General features: G+C 34.9%; 1 protein-coding gene across 5 annotated transcripts in view; it reads left to right on the plus strand.

Annotated features, from left to right (window-relative positions):
- CWC22 (CWC22 spliceosome associated protein homolog) overlaps positions 1-12958 on the plus strand; it is a 30538-nt gene extending 17580 nt beyond the window's left edge. For 2 of the 5 annotated variants that reach the window (XM_030487028.1, XM_030487027.1), the window contains exons 15-20: positions 5731-5808; positions 6961-7113; positions 8007-8134; positions 9069-9170; positions 9267-9463; positions 11695-12539. In XM_030487028.1, the coding sequence (XP_030342888.1) occupies positions 5731-5808; positions 6961-7113; positions 8007-8134; positions 9069-9170; positions 9267-9463; positions 11695-12284 (1248 nt within the window). In that variant the 3' untranslated portion in view covers positions 12285-12539. Of the gene's footprint in view, positions 1-5730; positions 5809-6960; positions 7114-8006; positions 8135-9068; positions 9171-9266; positions 9464-11694 lie in introns of all 5 variants that reach the window. The other 3 variants (XM_030487026.1, XM_030487029.1, XM_030487030.1) reach the window with 3 other exon arrangements.
- The last annotated feature ends 1937 nt before the right edge of the window (positions 12959-14895 follow it).

Genomic DNA, 14895 nt, shown 5'->3' on the forward strand with positions numbered 1-14895 from the left:
TGCATTGAATTTAACTGTACTACTTTTTAAATATATTGCCTTAAAGCTGGAAGTTCCATCAGAATCAGAATGATCTTATTCTGAAACTCCTCATGTGACCATCAGCCCAGCTTAAGACATAAGTTATCTTCCTTTCCAGATGTTTTAGTATGACAAATAACAATAAAATAAAAATGTATTATATACTATATAAATGTGTAATTAATATATAATTTTAGAAGTTCTTAATTCTTTAAAAACATTGCTAGCTGAATATTTGTAATATAGTCCAAAACTTTTGAAAGAAGCTGGCCCTCAGCCTGATTTTCTTTGTGTTGAAAAGGACTGCATGTGCTTACAGTTGTTTCTTAGTCCAAAGTGCAGTAACTAACGCCTACGTACAGAGCATAGCTTCTTAAACAAGCTATCTCTGAGCTATATGATCCTGTAATACTTTAGACAGTCCATCAATTTACAGGGTGTTCATAAGATATGTAGATTAGCATATATAGTTTGTAAATTACATCTTCAAAAAGGAAAAAATATTTGATAACTGAGATATGTAGATCACAACTTGAAAAGCAATCTTAAGTCTGTGTCTCAGGACTCTTCTAAAGGTGTTAAAGAAAGAAAGGAATTATTAGTGTTATCAGTAGCCTCACTCTGCAGTTAGGATGCAAAATTTTGATAGACAAGGTTTTGGTTCCTTTGTGGTTTTAATTTGTGTAACATACAGTGCTGTTGCCATTAGTGTGATCCCTGAAGATAGAGAACATCAGGAAATGCACATACAGGTGCAGAATCTTGATATTGAGTTAAAATTTGCAAAGACCCATTAGTGGAACCAGTTTACCCTCTTTTATTCTTTCCAATCATTACTGTAGATTACGTTGTAATTATCTAAAATTGAAAACAGTTTCTAAATAATTTGGAGGGTGGGAATGAACTAGTTGCTTTGGCTGACCTGAGGTTTCTTTAATGACCTGAAGGATGGAATAGGGTTGCTCTTAATAGGCTTGTGGATCACACAGGGGGGCTGAGCTTTGACAGTAGAAATCATCTAAACATATAGATGGATTATTCAAAATATCACTTGAAATAATTAGTAATAGGTTCTTTTAATCCATGGTCATTTAAACCATACCAATATGGGATGAAGTCCCAGAAATACAACTGAAATTTTAAGTACTTCTTTAAATACATGGTTTCTATTGGGTAAGATTATTTTAAGCATATGCTCATAACTTTTGAGTTTAAAATTTTCAGCTCTTACTGATATTTTCTACCAGAAAATAAAAAAAAAAAAAAAAAAAAAAATCTAAGACTAATTTTCAACTATCTTGAGTGCTTAAATCTTACTTGTATCTTTTTGAAAACAGGCTGTGCTTTATAAATGTGCAGGTGATATTTATGTTAAAATATTTTAAAATCATAAAATACTCTAAAATTGCCTATCTTTATGACATTAAAGATACCAATGAGGTAAAAATAGCCAGTTTCATTAAATAACTGAGAAATTTATTGCCTTTTCTGTCTATGTTGTCATATACGTTGATGTCTACATAATGAAGGTGTAGAAGTCATACAGAATTAAGCTGTATTTGTGTATTACTGATAACAGGTATTAGCTAGAATTCTGACTAGACTTTGATCTTCCAAACATGTATGTGTGCATTTAGCCTAAGGAGATGGAATTGCTCAAATTACCTCAGTGGCATCACTTAAAACTCAGTTTTGCATGTATAGCCTTCAGGTGGAAGGGAAGCAGGTACTGTGGGGCTTTAATGTATTTTTTCACCAGATTCTTTTGTGTTGTATTGTAGACTTTTAGCGGCAGGATTAAAAATGTGTATATCCTTATATCCAATTAATGATTCCTCTGTAAAGTGTTGTAGGTCTGAATTGTGGAAGATTTTTGATAACCATATCGAGCTTTAAGCCTACATTGCTCTAAACATAAAATAAGCTGCGGTAAAAAACTGTAAATAAAGGGACAAAAAAAGTTGAGAAAGACCATTAGATGACCAAACACAGGACACGCTTGGAGACACAGTATAGTAGCTGCCAAAAGCACTGCAGGTAGTTTGCCAAGAGCCCACCTCCTACTGAAACACCTTCCATGGCTTTGCTGGCCTTGGCTCTATAGTGGTAATGTGACAAACAAAGAAGAGAAAGAGAAGAGGTGCTGGAAAAAACACGCACATATGATGGTCATGCACATTAAAATATGCAGCAGTAGGGAAAGCTTTAAGGTAGTAAGTGGAAGTAAAATACAATTCAGCTGAAATAAAATAGGAAAAAGGAAAAATGTAGCATCTGTAAAAGCAGTGCACATGTATAAAAGGCACTAATTTTACATAATTCCAATTTTACATTGAATCAAACCAAACCTGTGTCCTTTACTAGGTTTTCTTCCAGCCAATCAGTGTCTTTAGTTCCTTGCAGAAACATGTAAAAACCAAGTGGTGGCATTACTAGTTTTATGTTTTTAGGAAGCCACACTAACTTACAGGGTGGGGATCTCTCACCATTGCTTCAGCTTGTGTGTGCAGTGGTGGAACAGAGCTGTGTGGCTGGCAAGGGAGGGAAGGTGGATATTTCATTACTTCCAGCTAGGGAAGGGAGAGGGACACCTCCTCTTGGAGGCAGCCTGTGGGTCAGCTCTGAAATTGCAGTCTTAGCTGAATGCAAATCTTGAAAGAAATAGCGAAAAATAAGGAAAGAAGGTGTGTGTGTTTGTGGGGGGGAATATAACTGTAAAAAGGAACCCATGATCAAAAGGGAGTGAGAAAACCAAGTTGCTTTAGCTCATCTATCTGCAGTGAACATAGCCTTTGTGTGAAGCTGAGAAAATACAGAGTGGGCAGGGTGTGGTGTTTTTTGTTTTTTTTTTTTTAAATGGTAAAGCTGTGTGGGGAAGAAAGCAAGTTTGGGGTTTTTTTTGTGTGTTTTCCTAGTTTACCCTTTAGCATCTTTAAATGTATGATGATACTTTCCATGTTAGGTTGAGCCATGATCTGTCTGAACTATTATCCTGTTTGGGTAAGAGCTAGTAAGAAACGTTTAGGGACAACTGTAAGAAATGCACCGTATTTAGAGGGAACTTTCTTCTTATCTCTCTCAGCAGTTTTGGGAAATGCCTTCCACACCCCCCACTCCACACCCCTCCCCCGTGATACAATAATCAATTAAAGTTCTTTACAAAAGATCGTTCACCACCTGTATTGGATGTCAGATATTTTCAAAGCATTTTACTTCATGAGTAGATAGCCATACATACTTTAAGCTGAATAATCACTTGTTGAGCATTGTATGAAAACTGTTGAACAACACAGTATACAAATTGCTTGTGAAATTGGGTAACAAATTCACTGCATTCTTTAAAGCAAGTGATGGCCTAAAAAAGGCAGGATCTTCCTGCCATAGGCATCACCAGAACTGTTATCATTGCAAGTACAGAAATGAATTAACTAGCCTTTAAAGCTATAAATGAATCTAGAATTGCCATATGAACTTGTCACATCGCTCAAAAAATAATTAAATAATTTGAAAGTTTGTTAATTGGAAGACAGTTACTCTAGACCTAACTTGGAGTTGTTTAGATAATACTAGCAAGAATGTCTTTGTGGGCAAATCTATTTTCATGCTTGTGGTTATTTAAGATACCCTCCTAGAAATCATTGTAGTATTTAATTAAAATGTTAAAATACTTAATTACTGTAAGCCACAGGGGATACCAATATTGTAATTGCATTTAAGATTAGGAAGAAATTTTTCTTTCAAGTCTTGCTGATGTTATTAGCAGTGGCATCAGCGCTTTACCCTTTTTATTGTTTAAAAACTGATTAACTGCAGCATTATTGTAAAACAGGATAATATAAAAAGTTAATATGCATTTTAATATATCACACTAGCACAGTGTGACAGTGTTGAAAGGAATGCCTTCAAACACATCTGTAAGCTTGTTTGATACATTATGGCCTTGCTATTTGGAGGGGGTATTTTTTTCCTGCTCATCAGGATTGGCTTTTTATTTGTTTTGAGTTTTTATGATGGGCAAAATGTTTCTTTTTGGAACACATGCTCGGAAGAATGGCACAAATGAGTATATGTTACAGAAAACTAGTGTAAGTTATAAAGAGGACAAAGTGCTTGAAATTATGCAATATTTTTTATGGACACGTTGTTATTAGTTGAAAGAGACATTAAACTAACAGTGAAAGATACATGACTGGCAGCTGACAAACTATTTGGGAACGTCGCAAATTGATTTATGCTATGGTATTGATCTTACAAGAAAATAATATTTAAAAAAAGTTAATGACGAAAAACCGGCAGTCCTGTTTAAGCACCATGTATTTCATGACTCTTAATTTATATAAAAGTTTGCTTCACTTGTCTTAATGTTGCAAAATGTTCCCTAAACCACTTCATAGCTGTATAGCTACCTGTAACTTACACAATAGGTCAGAGGAGTAACTTCATTTTTAAACTTGTGTATGCCTACTTACCTAGATCACTGCCCTCAGCCAATGAAGAGCTCTGGTCCTCACAATGCAGAATCCACCGATGTGTGTTTCCCTCTGGTTCTTGGTACGGTGTGTGTGAAAGAATAGGAGGAGGTAGCTGCCAGTGGGTAATTTGGTAATGATCTTGGGGTGGCAGAACCGGGGAACAAGGAGAAAGGGAGACAGGCCACCTGTATATGTCAAAAGAGTGGGACCGACTGTTCTAAATATTTGGTATCAGTGAAAGGAGAACATTTTCTGTGTGACTGTTATAGCTGGTGCTTACATCCATGTCCACCATGGAGATGGGAGAAAAAATGGAAGGGAGGCTGTTGGTGATGGGGGATGCATAAAAGTTTTGGGAGGCTCATCTAGCTAGGTTTCCTCTGCTCCTTCCTAGCCGAGAAGGGAAGGTGCTCTTCTAGAGGGTGATTCAGAACATGAGCCTAAAACAGCTTCTTTAGAAAAGTTCCTCTCAGTCTCTTGGTTATAGTGAAAGTCTAGGCATATCAGCCTCCCGGGGATGAGTTTAGTCTTTCTGCACATCACCCTCAGGCCTTTCCAGTGAAACAATTGCAGTGAAACACTGCCTTCTGCTTATGGTAAGCAGAGGTGGTTGTGAAAATTATGGCTGAATAATTCAAGATACGTATATATACCAAAATCTACAGATTTTCTGATTTTGGAAATACTCCCTTAAGCATGCACATTGTATTTGAGTTTCCAACTGGTTTGTCTGTAAGATATTTTGACATTTGGAAGTTGTGAAGAATCTTCATTTTTTATAAATGCAGGGGTTGGTGCAATTATAAAACAACCCCACCCAAACAAACAAAACTAAACTCCAAAAACCAAACCAAACAACAACCAAAGAAAACCACAAGAAAACCTTCAAAACCTTCCCTTTTTATCTTATACCTCTTTTTTGCACTGTGGTGAAGTCAATTTGTAAATTAGTTTTGACCTATTTTGGTTAGGTGTGCAGTGTGTTAACGCCTACATTTTAGCTTAAGCCAAATAGGAAATTTAAATGGTGAAAGTTCATATGCATGTCCCAGATAATTTCTAAAACGAGATATTCAGGAAACTACTGGTGTTGCCAATGACGTTTTATGTAAATGCTCTTGTTTTAAAGCTTGCATCTCTGTAAGGCTTTCTTCAATATTTTGGTGCTTGGTGATGATGGGATTTTTGCTGCTACCATGAATTTACCTAGAGAATATTTTTTTTCCCCTTAAACCAGAAAGAACTCTGCAATATGATACTTGACTGCTGTGCTCAGCAAAGAACATATGAGAAATTCTTTGGGTTACTGGCAGGGGTGAGTTCTGGTTTAAGATTTTATGCTTTATGGTAGATTATTTAATTTTTTTTTTTTTTTTTTTTTGTTAAACTTTAATGAATAAATAAAACTAATAGTCTTTAGCATTCTGGAAATGTTTATGTTAGTTGATTGGTTGTATTAGTGAATTGGATTAACATTTTGATTGTAATAAGCGTAGTGAATGCAGAATGAGAGAACTAATTTTCTCTTCATATTGTTGCCTTTTTTTTTTTTTCCCTCTTTTTTCATTAAGGTAGAACAATAAATCAGTGGCAAAGGAATGGTACTAAAAAGAGGTTAAAGTATTAAGAGTTACCAGAAGTTCAGTACTTTTTACAGTACTGACGTTTAATTTTGGAGACTCTTGTCTTTTTTCCCACTTTGTTCAAAGCTGCTTAGTAGGTTGGTTTTTTTTTTTCTTTAGAGCACAAGACAGAATACCTGCTGTTCAGGAGTTGGGGGTGGGTTTTTCGTTTGTTTGTTTTTCAGCAAACAGCTAGCTCTTTGGTTTTGTGTAACTAATTGGAAATTTAGTTGCAGCTATTTCTTAGTTAAGTTTTCCTTATCTATGATATTGACAGATCTGACAAGTTAAGATAAAATACTTGTCTTCTAAAGGGAGCAAGTTATGCTGAAAGGCAGTGATTTGTTTCCATTTGTATTTTTATGCAGTATTTGAGGAAATGCTTCTGCAGCCAGTTGCAAAGCACTAACCACCTGAATCTACAGGTTTAGTAGTCTATAAATGTTGATTTCCATGTTCTTTGGAATGTTTATATCCAACCTGTCTTACCTGCTGCCTCTCTAGTTTTAGTCATTCATTGATGGTGGGTATAAAAAGTTACATTTGATGGGGTTACATCAGGTGAAAATACTGGATGCACGGAAGTAAAAGAAATTGCTGGATATCTTGCTGTAGTTCAAAATTGATAATTACTACTTTGCAATGCAGGTGAGTTTCTTGTTCTGACAAACTGCTGAAAGCAATAAAATATATCCATATGAAGGTATTTTCTTCTCCTCCAAGGGTTATTTGAAAGGAAAACCTTGCAGTAAATATTTGCACCATTAGGTCACTTACATGTAGGTTATTTGCATGTTCAATATTTTGTTTAATCTGGTTGTTTAAATTGTACAATGTTGTCTCAGCGTTTCTGCATGTTAAAAAAAGAATATATGGAATCCTTTGAAGCTATTTTCAAAGAACAGTATGACACCATTCATCGTTTGGAAACGAACAAACTGAGAAATGTTGCCAAGATGTTTGCTCATCTGCTGTACACTGATTCAATTCCCTGGAGTGTAAGTAAAAAAAGCTCTTGTCCTAGATTTCTTTTTCAATAACTAATTTCCGGTATTTGGAAACAATTACATTAGTTTTAGTATTTACAATTTGGAGCTACTTGTATTTGTAGCAAACTGGATTAAGTATCTTCTCAGATTCTGTTGAACAATTCTGGTTTGCTCCATATCCTCTTTCTTCCCCCTGTGCCTAGTCATCCTCTCAGCCCATTCTTAAGTAATTGATTTGAGCTGTTATTTTCTGGAGCTCAGTTGGAATTGGTTGATTAAAATGTACTACTTTTAGAATTTTGGACTTTTAATAGGCAATCTAAATAGCAGAATTGTCCCTAAAAAAACAAGACTAAAGAAACCTTTTAAAATTATCTTTATATATAAAATTAGAGGTTTTATAGAATTGTAAGAAATATTAAAATATTGTGATTTTGTGATTTAAGTGCCAAATAAAAGCAGTCTTGCATTCTGAGATATAATAATACAACGTTACAAGTGAAGAAATATCAAGGTAACTTCTCTTTTCATACTGTTTTAGCCTTATTTCATATCCCAGTCTAATTGTCATTCTTCAGGCACACACGAGTCCAAATACTTAGCCTCTTTAGAACTTAAGCCCTAAATCTTTTATTTCCCAGAAGTTCACACTCTCATGGAGTTTTGCTGGCTAAAATAAGTCATTAAAGAATTACTAGCATAAATGTGATCAGAAACTGCTTCCAGATGGTAGAAAAGAATTTTCGAGGAAGAAAGTCTTGACTAGGGATTTACAGGATTTACTTACTTGGGGGGTGGGTAGTGGAGAAATCGGTATTTAGTTATTTTAGGAGGACAAAAGTTTTTAAGATAAATAAAAGAATGTATATTTAAGCTTAAGGTTTTTCTCTAAATATTTTCAGGTCCTTGAATGTATAATACTGAGTGAAGAAACTACCACATCCTCCAGTAGAATTTTTGTCAAAATATTCTTTCAGGAACTCAGTGAATATATGGGACTTCCTAATCTAAATGCAAGATTAAAAGACGAGTAAGTTGAAATTTTATTTTCAAAACTGTGAGTTCAGTTAGTTTCTTTATCTGAAAAGTGCAAATAAGAACTCTGTTTTCGTTCAACTAAGACTGCAGTTCTGCAGCTGCAGTACTTCAAGACTAAGTTCATTTATAGATTTAGTCTTTGCAGAGTCCCATTAAGCTGAGCATGATCCCATCAGTTTGTTATCCATTTTTTTTCCCAATAATACTCAGCTTGTATAAGAATTGTCACAGTTCAAGTTTATTTTTGTGTATTGTCAGCTATATAGCTGTGTAATAAATATTACTGTGGCTTCTTTTTATGACAAAACTTAGGAAAAGCACATAACTATTAATAACAGGTTTTCTAGGATTAGTTACTTATCCTCAAGTGTATCTTAAATAACACATTCTTTTAAGCCTATGTGTGATTTTATACGTTGCATTCTCACAGTGTTCCTTTCAGTTGTTTGAACTATTTCCTTTAAATTGGAATTCTTTATGTATGATGAAGAATTAAGTAGATGCTTTAGCTCATGTAAATTTAAATTTGAAATTATACTTAGGGCCCTGTTTGATTGAGACTTCAACATAAATACCTAAGTCTTTGAACTTCTTAATCAACAAGCGGTATCCTTTGCTATATCACAGGCTGCTGCAATTTCACAACTCTCTTCAGGGTTTCACAAAATCAGACTTTCTGTTGTCATAATCAAGAGTATATATGTAACTCTTCTGTGTGTGAGGAAGTTATAAAAGAGCAAGTTTTCAAGTAGCATTTTGGTAAGATGCGTCACAGATACAAACAATGAAAGTATAGAAAAATTCAGGAAGAGAAAATTTTTGCTGTCCTATGGAGATCCACACAGTTTCTTTTTCAGCTTATTAATGTCAATGAGAATTAGTGCTAAGCAGGCATAACGTTTAATTTAGATGTTTTTTTCCATCAGAACACTGCAGCCTTTCTTTGAGGGATTACTGCCTCGGGATAACCCAAGGAACACTCGCTTTGCCATCAATTTCTTTACTTCTATTGGCCTTGGAGGACTAACGTGAGGAACACTTTTTTCTGATCTTATATTTACTTTACCTATCTTCCCTCATCCCTGCCAAAAAAAACCTAAAAATAAAATTTTCTTGTTAATTAGGGATGAATTACGGGAGCATCTTAAAAATGCACCAAAGATGATAATGACACAGAAACAAGATGTTGAGTCATCAGATTCCTCTTCATCTTCAGAGACAGACTCTTCCTCAGATTCTGATTCTGACAGCAGCAGTAGTAGCTCAGAGTCATCCAGCAGCAGTGACTCCTCATCTAGCAGCGACGACAGCAGTGACTCAGGTACTTAAGCACTAGCTATGTAGCTATTTGCTTCTCTTTTATTTACTTCTATACACCTGCTAATTTCTATTTCTGTGTATACTTCTTTTGAGGAAAAACTAGCTACAGCCAGTGCCGTTCCTCTGCTTTAGAAACTAAACAATTAGTTTAAATTTACATGGTTTAAAGTATTAATATTGCTAATGGAAATTTATGCCAGAATTTAGAGAAACTGATTTCCATTTTAATGGACTTAAATATCTGAGGAACATTGTTTTGTAGATTACTTTTTTACACAGTTAATACCTCCATCTTCATTAAACTAAAGTGCTAGTACAGTGCAACAGGTATTAGACTCATTCCTTATTAATGTCTTTGTGGGATACTTACTGGTGAACTGTCTCTATTTCTAATTCCTCTTCTTCAGGAAGAGCTTGTGTGGCGATACAGTGAAGGTTCTTGTCTGTAGAGAAATCTCCAAGGAAGAATTAGCTTTTGCTGACAACTTAGTTTCTTGTCTTTTTATACATTATAATTGATGTTTAGCATCTTATACCATCCTGCTGATGCAGAACCTTCTTTTTGACATGAAGTGTCATAAACATTGCTTAATCTATAAAGTAGTATGTGTTAGTGTGTGCATTGGGTATAACATGAGCAGATGATAACACAGCATGACTTTCTATAGTACAGAAGCTTGCTGATTCAAAGTTAATTTGATTTATTATGTGTCTTTGAACTGAAAATGTTGATTGATAAAATAAAAGCAGTGTGAACTGCTCATGCTTTAGAAATGCCTTTTTGTTTTCCACTGCAATCTTACTGTACAAAGTCTGATTTGTGTGTCATTGCATTAATGGCATTAATGATGACAGCACTAGAGGATGGCACAGTTAAACAGGGTCAGAGAAGGCCTTGGTTCAGCAAACAGCCAGATCTGCACAGACAGCTGCAGCTCTGCTGAGCTGCTTGATAGGAATCAGAGAGCTAAGTCCTTAGTGACAAACCAACAGTCTGCAGTCTGCTAGTATGAATACTTTATTCTTGTTGGTTTAGGATCTTCCTTTCCTACTTGTCCTTTCTCTGTTCAGGAACACGTTCATAAAAACTTTGATATCTCTGCAGCCTGATTCAACTTCTTCCCCCCCCCACTACTTCAGTGGTTTAACAGTGCAGTGTATAAGAGAAAATAGAAAACCTGCTGATTAGAAATTAAACATACAGCTAAACTAGAGATTACTGTCTTACTGACAACTAATGTGTGGCACTTCTCCAGCTAGCTTAGTTCAGCACTAACCAAACCAAAACAGGTCCAGGAGAGGATGAAGTTTGTCTTATCAGAACAGCTTGTTCCTTTGTATTTACTTTCTCAGGTCTTTTCTGCGTTCTGATGGAGGTAGAATAATAGAGAAACCACAGATTTTAATATATCAACTTAAAAATATTAATTGATCTATTATTGTGTTTTTTCAGCATGCCAGGCAGCCTTAAGTCAGACATAAGACTAGCAGCTGCTGTAAGATTCAGGTATTTGGTGTACTACTAAATCAGTTTGTGGCTGTGGTATTCTCAAAAGGTGATTAGAAACAGCTGTTGTGGTACTAAAGTTCATACGATATGGTGAATTAATGTTTATTCTAAATGCCTGTTACTCATAAATACTATCAAGTGAAATCTAGGAGTTCCTTTTAGAAAAGCAAACTCTTCCACTGAGGTAAGCACTACTGTGTATTTATAAATATGTAAGTTAGGTTTAGTCTTAAATTGTTGACAAAGCTGTCACTGTTTCTCCTGAAAATGAGCCAGAGGGCCATTGTTATGTTGCTGCAGTACCGCTATCTCAAGCCATTTCAGCATGCCTCTTGTTTCCTCGTAAGATAGTGTTCTTGTGTTAATAACAATGGAGTTACTAAGAAATACTGAAGCTTGGAGGAAAAATGGAGAGTAGTCTTGGGCTTGATAGCTCACACTTCTATGGAGAATTTCATATTTTATGTAAAATAGCCTGTAACGCAGACATGCGTTCGAAGATAATCAGTACCTGCTCAATTAAAGAATGGGTGAATTTTCCCCCATTGCATGAGACGGGGGAAGGGGAATTAAATCCAAGCTTATTATTTTGAAACCTTTGTCCAGATACATACACACAAATGTTTTCTGACAAAAAATAACTCTCTAGAACTTTCTATGTAGTTTAACAAGTGTAATAAATTAAAATGTAACTTTTTTCCCTTACTGTTTTATAATTTCAGATGTTCCTAAAGCCAAAAGAAAGAAAATGCAAAAGAAAAATAGAGAATCTGATAAAGGTTCCAGGAAAAAACAAGAAAGGAAAAGAAAATCACATGAAAAGAAAATGAGGCAGCAAGAGGAAAGGAGTGATACTGAGAGCAAATCAGAAAGAAATCACCGAAAGTTGAGGGAATCGCACAGGAGAGATGATGTATCAAAATATCATCACAGAGATGAGTCCAATGGCAGAGACAGTTACCACAGCGGAAAGGATAGGAACCATGAAAGAAGTAAGGATCTGGAAAATAAACATAGTAATTCAAAACCGAAGAAAGCAGAGAGAAGAGCTTCTTTTTCTGATGATGAAAATTACAGGCACTGGAGTAAAGATAATGAACATCACAGTAGAAGAAGAGAAAGATCAAGATCTGGAGAGAGGGCCCATAATAATTCAGGTCCGAGAGAGGAGGAACAAGAAGATCGATACAGAAATGGTTCAGAGAAGCACAGAGAGAAGTACAACCGTTATTCTGACCAGTACAGGGAATCCAGAGAATCCAGAAAGAATGAGGACAGACGAAGGGAGAACACCCCACACAGACGAAAATAATGCCTAGCCAGAGGCTGAAATAAATGTGCATTTCTGAGCTGTTAAAACTGTATCTTAAAACATGTTACTGAACTGTCTTTAAAAACAAAAATTTTGTACAAAGTGATAGTTTGCATTTGTAAATTTTATTAGTCTTTTTCAAATTTTCAGTACCACTTTTTTATAACTGTTGCATTGAGTCTTTCTGTTAAATTCTTCCTTTGGAAAGATAAAGCTCTTTATTTTGTGAATAAAACTATTAAGATCTCTGTGAAATGGGTGTTTTTGTCACTTAGTTTCAAATATTTGTAACTTTATAGTATAAAAAGATCAGTTTTTAACTTTTCATGTTAATTGAAAGTCAGATACTGAGACTAGGATGACAAATGTAAAAATCTGAGATTACAATGTGAATGTTAGAACAGTAGGCTTTATGAAAACTTTAAAGCATCAGTATGAGTGCTTCTGGCATTCCGTTCATGCCTTTGACTGCACAAACATAAAAGCAAGCTTGACCAAAATTTTCAGGAAATATTTCAGTTGATTTATTTTTTTTCTTCAAGAGTTAAAAACTGGAAAAGCAATATTGCTGTTTTCAGTGTCACATTTGAAAGTGTGTCAACTTGTCCTGTTATTTTTCACGATGTTTTTTAATATTGTAACATCCTGAGCTAGTTACACTTGTGATCTTAAAAGGAAAAAAAAAGTGTGGTTTTCTTTTTTTTTGTTCAGGGTTTTTTGTTTCTTGGTTTGTTTTGGGGGTTTTTTTCTAACTGAATTTGGTTTTAAAGTCATAGATTTCAACTCTAGCCCTACAAAGGAAGTGTTTGAGAGACATCTTTCCCGTTTTTATATATTCCATATGAAAATGAAATAGGAAGTCTAAATAAGAGGTGATTCAAAACTTTTTAGACATTTTGCAGTCTGTGGCTTGAAGTGCTCAAGTTTATTGGAAGTGAAGTTTAAAAAAAAAAAAAAAGGAAAACAAAACTCCCTTAGTTGCTGCAGCAGTTTCTAGTAGTACATAACATGTTCTACCTGGAGACATTTGAAACAACTAGCTCAACATTCATTGTACAAGTAATGAATCAAGATCATCTGGTTAAGGCTCTAAATCTCCTTAGGAACCAAGGAAAATTTTGCAAGTCTTTCAGCATGAAATAGGAAATAGTGTGGACCTGGTCAGTAGGAAAGACAGAGGTGATAGTTGTATATAAGGCAATTACTGATGCCATAAGATTACGTTTTTTTACTTCGTGAAATGAACACAATTGCTGGGCATATGCGAACTTACACATTTCATGTGTGAAATCGTGTTTCATGTTGTATAAAGCATAGGGAATACATTTGAGCTGTTTTGTAACAGAAAATGGAACAATTCCTAAGGAAATAGATCAGTTTTGCCTAAGTCTTGTCACAACATTTTTCTAAGAAAAATGTCACATCTTAAATTTTTTTCTGTGTTTAACAGAATTTATTTCTGCAAGCCTTCATGTAATAAAATATTTCCAGTCAGAAACACTTGCATGAAAAATAAATTCATGTTGCTGAGAAAAAAATATGGTTTCTATCTTGTTATACCACACAGTTAAAAATGCCTTAGTGGCATCATGAGGTATATGTTGTTTAAACTGTGGTGGGTTTTTGTTGTCCAGCACACTTCTCATTTTCAAAATGATTTGTGTGTTTTTGCAGTGTGTTAATTCCAGGACAACTTAATTTCAAAGAACACTTTCTAAAGATACTTCTGCTGATAATTGTTATGCTGCTTTGATAGTTCCCTACAAACATTACTGAAAATGATCCGTACTTCATAATGGTTTAATTGTACAAACTTACTTAATTTATCTAGAGTAATACTTCCCTTACTATGTTATGGGTTTAATAGCATAAATTTTATTAACCTATAACTTTTGAGATATTCTGCTAAAGTTAAAAAGCTTGTTAATTAAATGTTTAATAATAAAATAAATGTGAAAACATAAAATGTTTATTTAAAAAAAAAGTGTTTGATCTCAGATGTGCTGATCAGGAAGTGCCATCTTAAACATCTCCAATTTATATTTGATACAAGATGATAAAAATATAATGCTCTTTGGTGAAAAAAAGGAAAGAGTGAGATTAGGACTGGAGCTGGGGTTTTAACTGTATTTACAATTTCTTGGTGAGCTTTCTTCTTTCAATTTCCAGGATTATTAATAGATATTTAATAGAATGGCCTATTGAAAATAGAAGTTATTTTTACCTTTACTAGTATGAGCAGGCTAATGTTAGCTAGCAGCAGTGAGACAATGAGCAGTAGCTGTCATATGCGCATGTAAAGACACGCTCAGAAGGACTGCACTGTGGCAGCCCAGAGAGACTGGTTGTTAATACCGAGTGTTCCCAGTTTTTAGCAGACAGTTGCTTAAAGACTTCCTGAGCCATAGTCGCTTTGTGTATCTCTCAGTAAGGCCTTGACCATTAAATGGCCTAATTTAATTCATTTCAGGTGGATTCTTCAGCATCTTGTGCCAGGAGTTCCAGTGTTTTGCTGTACAGTGTGTGTATAAGTAGGGGGGTTTTTTATAGCTTCTGCTGATTACTTTGATTGGCTACTTTCCAATGAGTTTTGCTTCCTGCTTCTCATCTT

This window comes from Strigops habroptila, chromosome 5 (assembly GCF_004027225.2).
Source record: "Strigops habroptila isolate Jane chromosome 5, bStrHab1.2.pri, whole genome shotgun sequence".
Classification (NCBI taxonomy): domain Eukaryota; kingdom Metazoa; phylum Chordata; class Aves; order Psittaciformes; family Psittacidae; genus Strigops; species Strigops habroptila.